The 12837-nt window shown below is 43.3% G+C and overlaps 1 protein-coding gene across 1 annotated transcript in view; it reads left to right on the forward strand.

Annotated features, from left to right (window-relative positions):
* The window catches only part of MORC3 (MORC family CW-type zinc finger 3), a 28034-nt gene extending 15197 nt beyond the window's left edge, over nucleotides 1-12837 (forward strand). The window contains exons 5-17 of the mRNA XM_054514020.1: nucleotides 69-218; nucleotides 910-1057; nucleotides 1143-1274; nucleotides 1550-1669; nucleotides 2075-2172; nucleotides 4163-4267; nucleotides 4371-4493; nucleotides 4605-4679; nucleotides 5939-5981; nucleotides 6877-7061; nucleotides 7554-8385; nucleotides 8510-8673; nucleotides 11208-12837. Of these exons, the coding sequence (XP_054369995.1) occupies nucleotides 69-218; nucleotides 910-1057; nucleotides 1143-1274; nucleotides 1550-1669; nucleotides 2075-2172; nucleotides 4163-4267; nucleotides 4371-4493; nucleotides 4605-4679; nucleotides 5939-5981; nucleotides 6877-7061; nucleotides 7554-8385; nucleotides 8510-8673; nucleotides 11208-11361 (2329 nt within the window). The 3' untranslated portion in view covers nucleotides 11362-12837. The remainder of the gene's footprint in view (nucleotides 1-68; nucleotides 219-909; nucleotides 1058-1142; nucleotides 1275-1549; nucleotides 1670-2074; nucleotides 2173-4162; nucleotides 4268-4370; nucleotides 4494-4604; nucleotides 4680-5938; nucleotides 5982-6876; nucleotides 7062-7553; nucleotides 8386-8509; nucleotides 8674-11207) is intronic.

Consider the following 12837-nt stretch of genomic DNA (forward strand, 5'->3'; position numbering starts at 1 on the left):
GGAGCTGCCGTGTCCTCATTTCCTGCTGTCTGTGCTCCATTCCTGTCCCTGTCCTTAACCCAGTGCCCACGGCAGATCAGCGACCCCGCAGAATCCAGGAACAGCCTCAAGGCCATCCTGGCCCATTCCTTGTTCTCCACTGAGGAGAAGTTGCTGGCAGAGCTGGATGCCATCATAGGCAAAAAGGGCACCAGGATCATCATCTGGAACCTTAGAAAGTAAGAGACATCCAGGCTTCTACTTTTCACTAATTTCATGTTTGCTTTCAGTGTGTGCAAACACAGAAGGATTTGGAGTCATAGAAATTAAGAGAAATCCAGGCTTTTACTTTTCACTAATTTCATGTTTTCTTTCAGTGTGTGCACACACAGAAGGATTTGGAATTGTAGAAATTAAGAGAAACCCAGGCTTTTACTTTTCACTAATTTCATGTTTTCTTTCAGTGTGTGCACACACAGAAGGATGTGGAATCTTAGAAATTAAGAGAAACCCAGGCTTTTGCTTTTCACTAATTTCACATTTTCTTTCAGTGTGTGCAAACACAGAAGGATTTGGAATCTTAGAAATTAGGAGAAATCCAGCCTTCTACTTTTCACTAATTTCACATTTTCTTTCAGTGTGTGCAAACACAGAAGGATTTGGAATTGTAGAAATTAAGAGAAATCCAGTCTTTTTTACTTTTCACTAAATTTTCTTTCAGTGTGTGCAAACACAGAAGGATTTGGGCATTCTTTGTGTGTGGAATAACTGGAACAAGCTGTGTGCAGTTTACAACTTGAATCCAGCTTCCCAATTTTTATTTTAGCAAAATTCCCCTTTTTCCCTCATTTCCTGGCTCTCCCACAACACCTCCTCTTGTATTTGCTTTTTTCCTCTATAATGAATACATTTTCCCATCTTCATTCTTAGAGATAAAAATGACAAACCAGAATTTGACTTTGACAAGGATAAATATGACATCAGAATTCCAGAAGACTTGGATGAAACAGGCAAAAGAGGCTACAAAAAACAGGAGAGGATGGACCAGATTGTTCCAGAAAGTGATTACTCCCTAAGAGTACGTGTTGGATCTTTAAAATTGGGATTATTTTTGGAAGCTGGAGGGTGTAAATGTTTTCATTTTAACAGAATCTGTTTTCTAGGCTTACTGCAGTATTTTGTACCTGAAGCCAACCATGCAGATCATCCTGAGAGGGCAGAAGGTGAAAACTCAGCTGGTTTCCAAAAGTTTGGCCTTCATCGAGAGGGATATTTACAGACCCAAATTTCTCAATGTATCCTTTAATGTTTCCTTTGCAGAGCTGAATTCTGTGACTGCATTTTCTTCAGTTATATTGATACATTTGGGGTTATTTTTTGGTGGGTTTTTTGGTTGGTTTGCTTGGTTTTTGGGTTTTTTTGTTGATGTTGTTATTTTGGTTTTTTTAAGTCCTACTGAAGGAATTATCTCAGTATAAGAAAAGAAAGCTCTAAGGCCCACTCAGAGTAACTCTTATTTTTTTTGTGTTCCATGAGATTCACCCTGTATTTCCTTAATATCTGCTCAAAGGCCAAAACAGTCAGAATTACTTTTGGATTTAACTGCAGGAACAAAGATCACTATGGAATAATGATGTACCACAAAAACAGACTCATCAAAGCTTATGAAAGAGTTGGCTGTCAGTTAAAGGTAAGAAACTGAGGCTTCAGAATATTTCAACATCTTGATAAATTTCATTCAAACACTGATTTTAAAAAAGAATATGGATGGAAAGCAAGATATTGATGTATACTTGATAAAATCACCTTTTTTTACTCTGTGCAGCACTTGAAAATTGTATTAAGTTGTTTGGTTTTGAGCTGTTTGATACAAAAATATGAATCTGAGCACATGTTTCAGGACAAAACCAGGGGTGGAGCAGAGGATTTGTTCTTTAGGGGGTTTATATGAAGACTTTCTCCTTGCAGAGGAGTCATAAGCCAGAAATTCCTTTTTACCCAGTGTAGATCCAGTTAATAATTACCTCCAGCAAACTCTTGCAATATTGGCATGGATTTTGTGTTGGTTTTCCTGATAAACTTTAATTCCTTTCAGGCAAACAACATGGGTGTGGGTGTTGTTGGGATTATTGAATGCAACTTCCTAAAACCAACTCACAACAAACAAGATTTTGACTACACCAATGAATACAGGTATTTTTATCTGCATTTTCTAGCCCATATTGCCATTTCCTGGGAAATACTTGATAAAGCTGCTTCTTTCAATAGGAAGAATAAAAGTTTCTGGTGTTGTGGCCAAACCTGGTTTAAATGCAGACAGTTCTTTTTAGACCCTTTTTTGTCTGCCCCCTCTTTGCCTCTATCCCTTTCCTTATAAATAGTTTCCCCCAAAATCCACTCCACCTTGTTTTTCCCTGGATGTTCTTTTGTGGCTGTTCAGGAGGAGGCATTTTCCATGTGCCCAGCAGTGCTTTTAATGTGGATTTTCATGTGGAAATTTTGGGCATTGATAGCAAATGTTGGTGGTCCTGAACCATTTCCTGTGTGTGGCACCAGCAGTTCCCTTGGCACAGGGCAGGAACTGGGAATGCCCGGGGCAGGCACAGGGAGCAGGGAATTTTTTCCACTTCTTGGGGTTTTTTGAACACTTCCCATGAAAGGGAGATTTCCTCAATCCCTTTGTGTGTCAGCACCCCAGGAAATCTGGGAACTTTGTGCCCAACCAGTCTGTCCAAAAAATGTCATTAAGTCAATATCCAGAGAAATGGGGAGAATCAGAGGATCACTAAGGCTGGAAAAGACCCCCAAACCTTAGAGTGCCACATCCACTTGTTCCTGGACATAACTTTGGGTGGGAGGAGTGAGTTAATCTTGCAATTAAATTAAATAATGAGCCAAGTTCATCTGAGGAGAGGGAATTCACCCAGCTGCTGCTTCAGCAGCAAAACAGCTTCTCCTGTCTGGCTGCTGTGTGTTCTGTCAGCTCCTGGTGCCGTGGAGTTCCCTTCCTGCAGGGATTCCTGGCTGTGCTGTCCCCACTCTGTGTGCTGTTTGTCACCCAGGAGCAGGTTCCCCATGCCAGCTGCATTCCATCCGGGAAGCAGCAGCTGCATTTCACCTCTGCTTTCAGCACTGTTAAGTGGGAATGTAACCCCCCAGCTTTCTCTGGTTTTACCCCCAGCCACCTCCCCTGAGTGACACCACACTTGAAACATCTCCTGGGAAGCTTTTTGTGCCAGGAGTGCTGCAGGCTTTCACAAAGTGGTTTGGTTTGGTTTGGGCTGGAAGCTTGTGAGCCTGATGGAAAGGTGCCCTGCACTTCTTCCCTCCCCACAAGATGGACGTGGTCCCATCCATGCCTCACTGCTCCTTTCTGCCCTTCTGCTGTCCCCTGGCTCAGCACTTCCTGCTGAGGTGACCTGGATCCCAGCTCTGGGTCACACTTTGAGTTCACTGCACAAACATTTGTGTTGGTTTGAGGCCCAGGGCAGGTGCTGAGCCAGGGCTGGGCTGGTTACTCATCCACTGGATTGCTCAGAGCTCAATTCCAGGGGCTGTCCTCACCTCCCCTCCCCTGGGGGCTTTGTTGTTGTTGCTCACCTCTCCCTCCTGGGCGTGCCAGCTCTGGGAGTCCCTGAGCTGCACCAAACAAAAAACTCAGAAACAAAACTGAAAATTACCCTGAGTGAAACTGAGCTGCTCCTTTTATCAGAGTGCAGACTTGATATCAAATGTTTGCCAGCTCCTTGTTGGAAAGTTGGACATCAGCCTGAGAGTAGCCATGAACCTGCACTTGGGATGTGCAGGAGCAGCCAGAACCAGGGTCAGGTGCTGGATTGGTTTTGTGCTTTTTTAAAATTCCGTGGTTGAGGCTGAACTGGTGAAGCCCCTCCAGGATTTGCTCTGCTCTTGATTTCAGCCTTTGTGCTCTGACTCGTATTTCCAGGAATTCCTTTGCTGACAAACATGACTCAAGACAATTCCTCATTTCTACAGGTTTTGAAATAAAAACATTTTATAAAAGAAAAAAGGAAAAGCTTTTAGAAAAGTTTTTTTCCCACTCTTGTGCAATTAGAAAGATTAAAGTGGTTCATGCACTTTTTCTGTCACTGGAGTTTATAAAGATTCTTCCTGTGCTAGAGTTGGGTTATTCAAGGTGATCTTTACATTCTTTTCTTTGCAGACTCACAATAGCAGCACTGGGAGAAAAGCTCAACGATTACTGGAACGAGATGAAAACCAAGAAAAACGAGGAATATCCCTTGGCTCTGCCCGTCGAGGAGATCCAGTGAGTGCCGTGTGACAGCAGAGAGCTGAGCACACTGTCCCTGTTTATTGACAGGAGAGCCCTCTGTGGTGTGCAGGTGCTGATGTGTGTTGGTTGTGCCCAGGAAACAGCCTGACCAGACGTGGGTGCAGTGCGACGCGTGCCTCAAGTGGCGGAAGCTGCCGGACGGAATCGAGCACTTGCCGGAGAAGTGGTACTGCTCCCTGAACCCCGACCCCCAGTTCAGGTAAGGACACACGGCCCAGGGACACCCCAGCCCTCACACAGCCCCTGGCAGCAGCAGGGATGCTCAGCTCCTTCTCCTGTGGGGCTTCTTCTGTCCTCTTCCTTCCCTCAGGAATTGTAACGTGCCAGAAGAACCGGAGGATGATGATTTAATACACCCCACGTACGAGAAAACCTACAAGAAAAAGTGAGTTCTGGAGACTTTTACAGGGCTCCCAACACTAAACACACCAAGGACAGCTGTGCAGCAGGTGGGGTGACAGCCCAGCTCCCAGAGGGGTGATGGTCCAGAGGATTTGGCAGTGTGAGAACAATCAGTTTGGGACATCCCATAAATAAATGGACAATCAGTTTGGGACATCCCAAAAATAAATGAACGATCAGTTTGGGACATCCCAAAAATAAATGAACCATCAGTTTGGGACATCCCATAAATAAATGAACAATCACTTTGGGACATCCCATAAATAAATGGACAATCAGTTTGGGACATCCCAAAAATAAATGAACCATCAGTTTGGGACATCCCATCAATAAATGAACCATCAGTTTGGGACATCCCATAAATAAATGAACAATCAGTTTGGGACATCCCATCAATAAATGAACCATCAGTTTGGGACATCTCATCAATAAATGAACCATCAGTTTGGGACATCTCATAAATAAATGAACAATCAGTTTGGGACATCCCATCAATAAATAAACAATCAGTTTGGGACATCCCATAAATAAATGAACAATCACTTTGGGATGTCCCATAAATAAATGAACAATCAGTTTGGGACGTCCCATAAATAAATGAACAATCAGTTTGGGACGTCCCATAAATAAATGAACAATCAGTCTGGGACGTCCCATAAATAAATGAACCATCAGTTTGGGACATCCTATAAATAATGGACAATCAGTTTGGGACGTCCTATAAATAATGAACAATCAGTTTGGGATGTCCCATCAATAAATGGACAATCAGTTTGGGATGTCCCATAAATAAATGAACAATCAGTTTGGGATGTCCCAGAAGCAAAGTCTGAGGGCTCTTAGGAGACCTTGGCTGGTGTAAATTTCAGAGGTGCACATTGAAGCATATTGAAAGGATCAACACATTTATTTAGGAATAAAAGAGTTCTTAGCTAAGGTGTATGACAAAACCTGATTTGGGTAATGGTGATGCTGCCTTATATTCCAGAAGTGGGAGTTTGGGGTTGTTGTAAATATTTTTATAAATAATCTAGAGGGAACCTGTTGGAAGTTAAGCTAACTTCAGACAAGTTTCCAGCTTCCTGAGGAAATTCTCATTCAATAAACAAAAATACTTGGCTTATTGTATCTAGCTGAGATGAGGAGTATTGTTTGCTTTTAGATCTTAGATTCAGTTTTTATAATGAATGAACAGTTTGAATCTAAGCTCTTCATTTCTATTCTTTCCTTGCTGCTGGGCAGGGACAGGGAAAAACTGAAGAGGAGACTGGAGTACAGCCACCAGGTAACTGCTGAGGCTGGCAGGAGCTGCCTGTGTCTGCTGCAGCATCCAGGTTACTCTGGTGGCTCTGCAGGATTTGCTCACCATGAGGAAACCCCAAATCCCCTTTCTTTGCTGCCCAGTGCTGGAAAATCCACCATTTCTTTCTCCTTAGGAAGGAGTTTGAGAGGGACAAAGACCTCTGGCCAAAACTAGAGGAGATGGCAGTCACTGCTTTTATGGCAGGACACCCAGTTCTTGAAAGGGGATTTGTTTTAAAGTAAAGATGCCCTTAAAAGTGGAGATCTCAGTGGGGATAGACAGAGGTGGAGCAGCTACACTTGTGTAGGGAGACACTCAAATTCAGATTAAACCCAGATGCAGATCAAGGTGTTTGATGGGAATGTCTGGACTGTAACTCAGAATCAAATTTTCTAAGTGGGATTTCATTTCAGTTGCATTCAAAGTCAATTTCTGACCTAAGATCATTTCTGGAGAAGAGATGCTGCATGTGCTGTTTTAACCTATTTATTTCATTTTACTGTTTCTCTGCCATTACATCTCCCCCACTACAAAAGGAATTTCTAAAAGTGAAAGAATTGCTCATTTTGGGCCAGCTGAGTGAACCCTGAGCAGCTTTCCCAGGGATGTCTGTCCTGGAGTTTGTGTCTGACGGGCAAACTCCAGACAGAGACACAGCTTGGGAAAAGCTTTTGCCTGGGATTCAGCACTTTAAAATGCAAAAGTGGGATTTGCAGTAGTCTTGTCAGCATTTATCATCCTAAAATCCTGAGTCTGGGTTCAAGGATATGGAAATGTCAGAATTTTAGATGTTGGTATATAAAGAATTGCTTAAATCTCTCCTGAAGAATCTACTAATATCTGTTTATTTCCATTCTTAACTTACATTGTCTTATAGATCAATAATGAAATATTTTTAAAAACATCTGTTTCTTCAAGTAAAGACTTCAAAACATTCTCAGCTCCGAATGCAAAGGAAGCTCTTCCCAGGTTACTTATACCAAAATCCTCAGATGCTTCTGTTAGAAGATCTCTGCCTATTTTAATTAAAGTATCTTCCCCTCATTTGGATGCTGATAGCAGGTGAGTGGACCTGTACAAAGGAGATTCCTGTTTATTTCTAAAATCAATAAATTAATGAAAATGTTGGTGTTGGGGGCAGCTCCAGCTGCTGAAATTCCTGTGGGAATTCTGGGAGCACGGGAAGCTCCAGGAGACTCGGTCACGTACAAAAATGAATGCAAGAAAATGTCAAAGGAGCATTTTTAGTGATTTGTCTACTCAGGAACAGAGTTTGTGTTCTCCCCACTCCACAGGCTGTTTTCCTGAAACTCTGGGGATTTTCCTGGGGATGCTGGGTCTGTTTCAAAATAATGTGGGAGTGTGGATGGCAGGCACTTGTTTTTGCAGGAATTTATTCCTGCAGGTGATTTTCTGGAGTGGTGAGTTTGGAACAGTGCTCAGAGAAACACACTGCACATGGTTGGAAACAAATGATTTGGCAACATTTAAGCAAATAAATTATTATTTTAATATTTGAATAAATAATGATGATTTGAATGTTTTCCTCCTCAGTCTCAAAAGGAGGACGCAGAGCTGTGCAACACCCGTGTCCCTAAAGACGCCTCGGCTCAGCGACAAAACATTCAACAATCACGAGGAGGAGGATGATGATGAAGATGTCATCATTTTAGAGGAGAGCAGCACTCCAAAGCCTTCAGCAGATCCTGATGTTCCTGTGGTAAAAACAGAATGCATCAATTTGGATCAGGAGGAGAAGCAGAAGGAGAACTCTGCTGTGGGGGAACCTTGCAGTGCAACCACTTCAGAGGCAAGAAGTGAACAGCTGAGCTCAGCAACACAGACAGAGCTCCCAAAGCTGGTGGTGAAAAAGGAGGAGGTGGAAGACATCCCAGTCCAGATTCCTGGGCCAGGGATGGAAAAGGAACAGCCCAAGGTCAATGGTGTTCCTGAGACATCTGTAGAGATGGAAAATGAACTGAAAAATCAGCTGCAATCATTGAACAGAGAAAAAGAAATGTACCAAAGCAAATGTGAAGCGTTAACCAAACAGGTGGAAACACTGGAGCAGCAGCTTTTGGAGATGAATAACAAATATGTGAAAAAGGAGATGTGCCACCAGGCAACGGAGACAGTTCCCTCCTGTGGAGAAGGGAGCGATGGCGGGAGGAGCCTGGCAGAGGTGACAGCTCTCTATGAGCAGGCCCTGCGGGAGATAGCAACGCTCAAGGAGCAGTGCAGCACCCTGCAGAACCTAAAGACTGAGTGCAGCAAATGTGCTGATGGGGAGAGCAGGAGTGAGCTGGATGAGATGGCAGTGCAGCTGGATGATGTTTTCAGGCAGCTGGACAAGTGCACCACTGAGAGGGACAGCTACAAAAGCCAGGTACACCTGCTGAAACGCTCCTGACACTTCAATTATTTCTATTGTTCGCTCCCTGTTTCACAGCACTTGTACTACACAAGGTTTTGAATGGTTCTTACAGCTTGATTTTTCTTTTGGTTGGCAGATTGAAGTCCTGGAAGTGGAGAAGAATCAAATGGCCTGTCAGTGTGAGGAGCTGAAGGCAGAGCTGGCTCAGTTAAAAGCTTCAATCCCCCAGGCTGTAGCACGTGCAAATGATTCTACCACCAGTAATGTAGAAGACTCTGTAAATTTTTCTGATGGAGAAAGGTATCAGTTTTGTTCTTTCTAGATGTTATTTCAAGATTTTTGCTTGTTGGTTGTATTTCAAATGTTTTGATGAAGGTTATGTTTGATAATTGTATAATAAAATGTGATGCTTGCAATTCTTTTCTACTGCCTTTTGTGACTCCTAACTAATGTTGTTGTTTTTTTCTTTTTTATCAAGTGATGTTTGTGATTTATGATTTGTGTGAGCAGGATTGGCCACAAGAGAATAGCAAACAGATACTTCTGAAAATATCCAAAATGTTGTATAATTTCTAACCACAACTTGCAAACCAAGGAGAGAAAAGGGAGGCAGGAAAGAGGAGGGTGATCATTATTTTCTGCTGTGCAATGAACTTCACTTTGAGAATCTGTTTTTCTCTCTTGAATCAACTCAAGAGTCTGGATTTGAAACTTTCCTGTAAGAACTCCTTGCTGCAGGCAAATCCTGTGGAGTCCTGGGGTCTGGGGTGTGTCTTGGAATTAAACCAAGGTTGAAACTTCCAGCTGGAGAGCTTGGAGCTCTTGGGAAGTGGGAACAGCACACACACAAAGCCCAGAGCAGGGGGAAGCAGAGTGAGCTGAGGTCCCTGCTAGGGGAGAATCCAAGGGGGAGCATCAGCTCTGATAAAAGGGGAGTCAGTTAAGGGATCAATTCAGCAAATTGACCCCTGGGACCAGAGGAGAGGCATTTCAGAGGGAGCTTTAGGGCCTTGTAGTATCTCCAGAAGTTCACATTCCTGGAAAAAGGCAGTTATGCTCATATTTAGGACAGCCAGAGCTCCATCCTGTCACTGCAGCCTCAGTCCCAGGGAAAACATGGAATAAATCTGCCTGGAAGCCACCTGGAGCCCCATGTGAGTCAAAAAGGGAGTAAGGACAAGCAGCATGGGGTGACTGAGGGAAACTGGGGATCAGCAGCAAGGCCAAGAATGGAAAAAGCTTTTGCACCTCAAGTCCTGTGTCCAGTTCTGTGCCCCTTTAAAAGGACAGTGAGGGGCTGGAGCATGGCCAGGGGAGGGGCTGGAAAACATCCTGGGAGAAGCAGCTGAGGGAGCTGGGCAGGGGCTGAGCCTGCAGCAAAGGAGGCTCAGGGGGGCCCTCACTGCTCTGCACAGCTCCTGACAGGAGGGGACTGAGGGGGGGTCAGGCTCTGCTGCCTGTCCCAAGGGAAAGGAGGAGAGGAAATGGCCTCAAATGGCACCAGGGCAGGCTCAGGCTGGAGATTGGGAAAGGAAATTTCCTTGGAAAAGTGGTCAGGCCTTGGGCTGAGCTGCCCAGGGAGGTTTGGAGTCACTGTCTGTGGGAGTGTTCAGGAGGAGCCCTGGGGATGTCATTTTGGGGTGATTGTTGGACTGGATAATCCCAAAGTTCTCTTCCAGCCATGGGGATTCTGGGATTCATGGCCAGGGTGACAGAGCCAATTGAACTCAATAAATTCCTGATGCCATCAAATTGGAGTAAACTCAGGAGGGCAGAGCTGCTGCTGAGGGACTCTGACCAACTGGACAAATGAGCTGGAAAAAAATCCCCTGAAAATTCCACAGAGGCACCTGTGAATTCCTGCTGGGGCAAGTGCCCGTGGTGCTGGGGACAGTGGCAGCGCAGGCTGAGCCCGCAGTGCACTCTGCTGGTGGCACCGCCCAGCTCCAGTGACTCCTCCCTGCTGCCCGGCACTGGGAGCCCAGCCAGGATCCCTCGATGCCCTGGCAGAGTGGAGAATAACTTGGATTCTTTCCAGAGACTCAGTCTTAAAAAAGAAATTGACCCACATTAAAAATGACCTGTCAGCATTTAATTTTAGTTTTCATTATAGCTCTGATGTGCGTTTATTAAAAGAATTAGCAAATAAATGCAAGACTTGGAAGTAACTTCCCCCACAAGTTGATGGAGATATGGCAGCACTGGGAGAACTGGATAAAGGATCTGAGAGTAGAAGGAAATGGGCCACAGAAGGGATGGCTCATGGCAAAACAATTTGATCAGGAAGAGGACACAGCAAGGACATCCAGGAAAGAAACCAAAAAACGAGAGGCACAGCCTTTTCCCTGGGCTATAACTCTTCCTTCCTCTTTATATTTTAAAGCCTTTGCACAAACTCCTCTTTCTTGCCTTCTCTGTTTTTCTCTCCTTTTGTTCCCGTGGGTTGTCGTAGTTTGGGTTTCTAAATGGATAAAAATACCAGGCCTTAAAACTGCTTTGAGAAATACAGGTGGTGTGGGGGAAAGGATTGTACCAATGCTTATTCTGAAATATTTCTGACAGGAATTCAGGTTAGGATTGGTTTGAAAAACTGAGGGAATATCCCCCTTCCTGCTGAAAACCGTAGAGAAGCTTGGAAAAAGTGGTAGATTTAGAAATAATCTTGATGCAGCTGCATCAAGAAAAAATGCATCCTTTTTTTTTTTTTTTTTTTTTTTTTGTTGGTTTCTGGGAGTCATGGAGCACCTCCAGGCTGGATTATGAGTCCAGCTCTGTGAGGTGAGCTCTGAACACAGAATCCATCCCCAGCTAATGCTGTGCTGCTCTCTCCCCAGCCTGAAGCTCCGCTCTCTCCGAGTGAACGTGGGACAGCTCCTGGCCACCATCATGCCTGACCTGGACCTGCAGCAAGTGAATTATGACATTGATGTGGTGGATGAAATCTTAGGGCAAGTGGTGGAACAAATGCATGAAATCAGCAGTACTTAAAATCTCGGTGTTTTAGCAGAGTTTTAGTGCTCTTCCATTATAACCTGTAGGTTCCAGACTGTAAATGGGGCTGCTTCACTTTATATATTTGACATAGGTGGATCTCTCAGTGTAAATATTCCACATTTAGCTGTTCACTTCCTCCTCAAGGAACACTGTCAATACTGACCCACCCTGATGTACTTAATTAAGGATTTTGCTTTGGAAATGTATTTGTAATTAAATTTGCAGATATTTTTACTATTAGGAATCTTAATACTTTTCTACAGACACCTTTTGGTTGACTTTGGATCTTATATAAGCATTAATACCTGTGAGTATTTCCTCTTCTAAAGTAGTGGAATATTTTAGAAATGCAAAGAAAAAAAAAAAGAAAAAAGAACTTCCTTGATTTCCTTCCCAGAGTTGTTGTATCCCACAGTGTTGTTCCATTGCTCCCAGCAGTGTTCTGTGTTGCATTCACGGGATAGAAATGTAAGTAGTAGGTGAGAATTTGGGCCATATTTGGGGAATATTTGTGTGGTACTACCAAAAGAAGGGTTCTTAAGGGTTTTATCCTGAAAACTGGGGATGGACCAGTTGGATGGAAGCACTTGGAAAAGGAGGGATGCTTCTTTATCTGTGGTGTAAACAACAGGGTGAAAATGTTCAGCTCCAACAGCTTTAGACAGTTTTTATTACAGGCAGGAAAAGGGAATTCCTCTTTTTCACATCTCCCCTTTTAGAGTTGTGTGCTCTAAATCTTCCCATTTTTCCATGATCATGGGAAAACCTGGAAGCAATGGTACCAAGAGAAATTCCCAGCCAGCTGCAGGGATTTCTTCCCAAGTCATTGGGAATGACAAACTGGGTGGCAAAGACAGCAAATCCATCTGTTCCTTTGTGGTGGGACTGGTCACCCAAAGAGCGATCCAGAAAAATGATTCTTGCTTTGAAATTCAAAAAATGATTTCATTAGTGTTCAATATGTTAATTCTTAGGAAGTATCTTTTTTTTTTTTTAATTTAAATAAAGCCGATATTGTTGGCTTTTGCACTGCTACTGTCCTGAGTTAATCCCTTGGTGTCCCTTTGAGTTGTAGTTCAGTGGAATTCTTTCCATGGACAGTATTTCAGTGGAAGATCTCTCTCTATGCCAATAACGGGAATGCACTACTGTTGTACTTTATAAAGAGAAATTGAATGTTTGATTTGGGAAGAGATGGCTGTAATATAACTATGTATGACTTTTGCAAAGTTTATATTTCCCATTTCTTGGTGTGTAGCTTTTCCATTTCTTAATCATTATTTATTACGTTTCATCAGACTGTAGCTGAATTTCTTGTAGACAACTGGCAAAATAGAGCACATGTCTATATTAAAAATGGCAAATTTACAATGTACATTTACACTTTGGACAACGGTGGACTTATGGAAATGGTTTCTATTTACTTGTTAAAATGTATTTTTTGTAAAAAATAAAAAGATATAAATCGGA

This window comes from Molothrus ater, chromosome 2, assembly GCF_012460135.2.
Source record: "Molothrus ater isolate BHLD 08-10-18 breed brown headed cowbird chromosome 2, BPBGC_Mater_1.1, whole genome shotgun sequence".
Lineage (NCBI taxonomy): Eukaryota > Metazoa > Chordata > Aves > Passeriformes > Icteridae > Molothrus > Molothrus ater.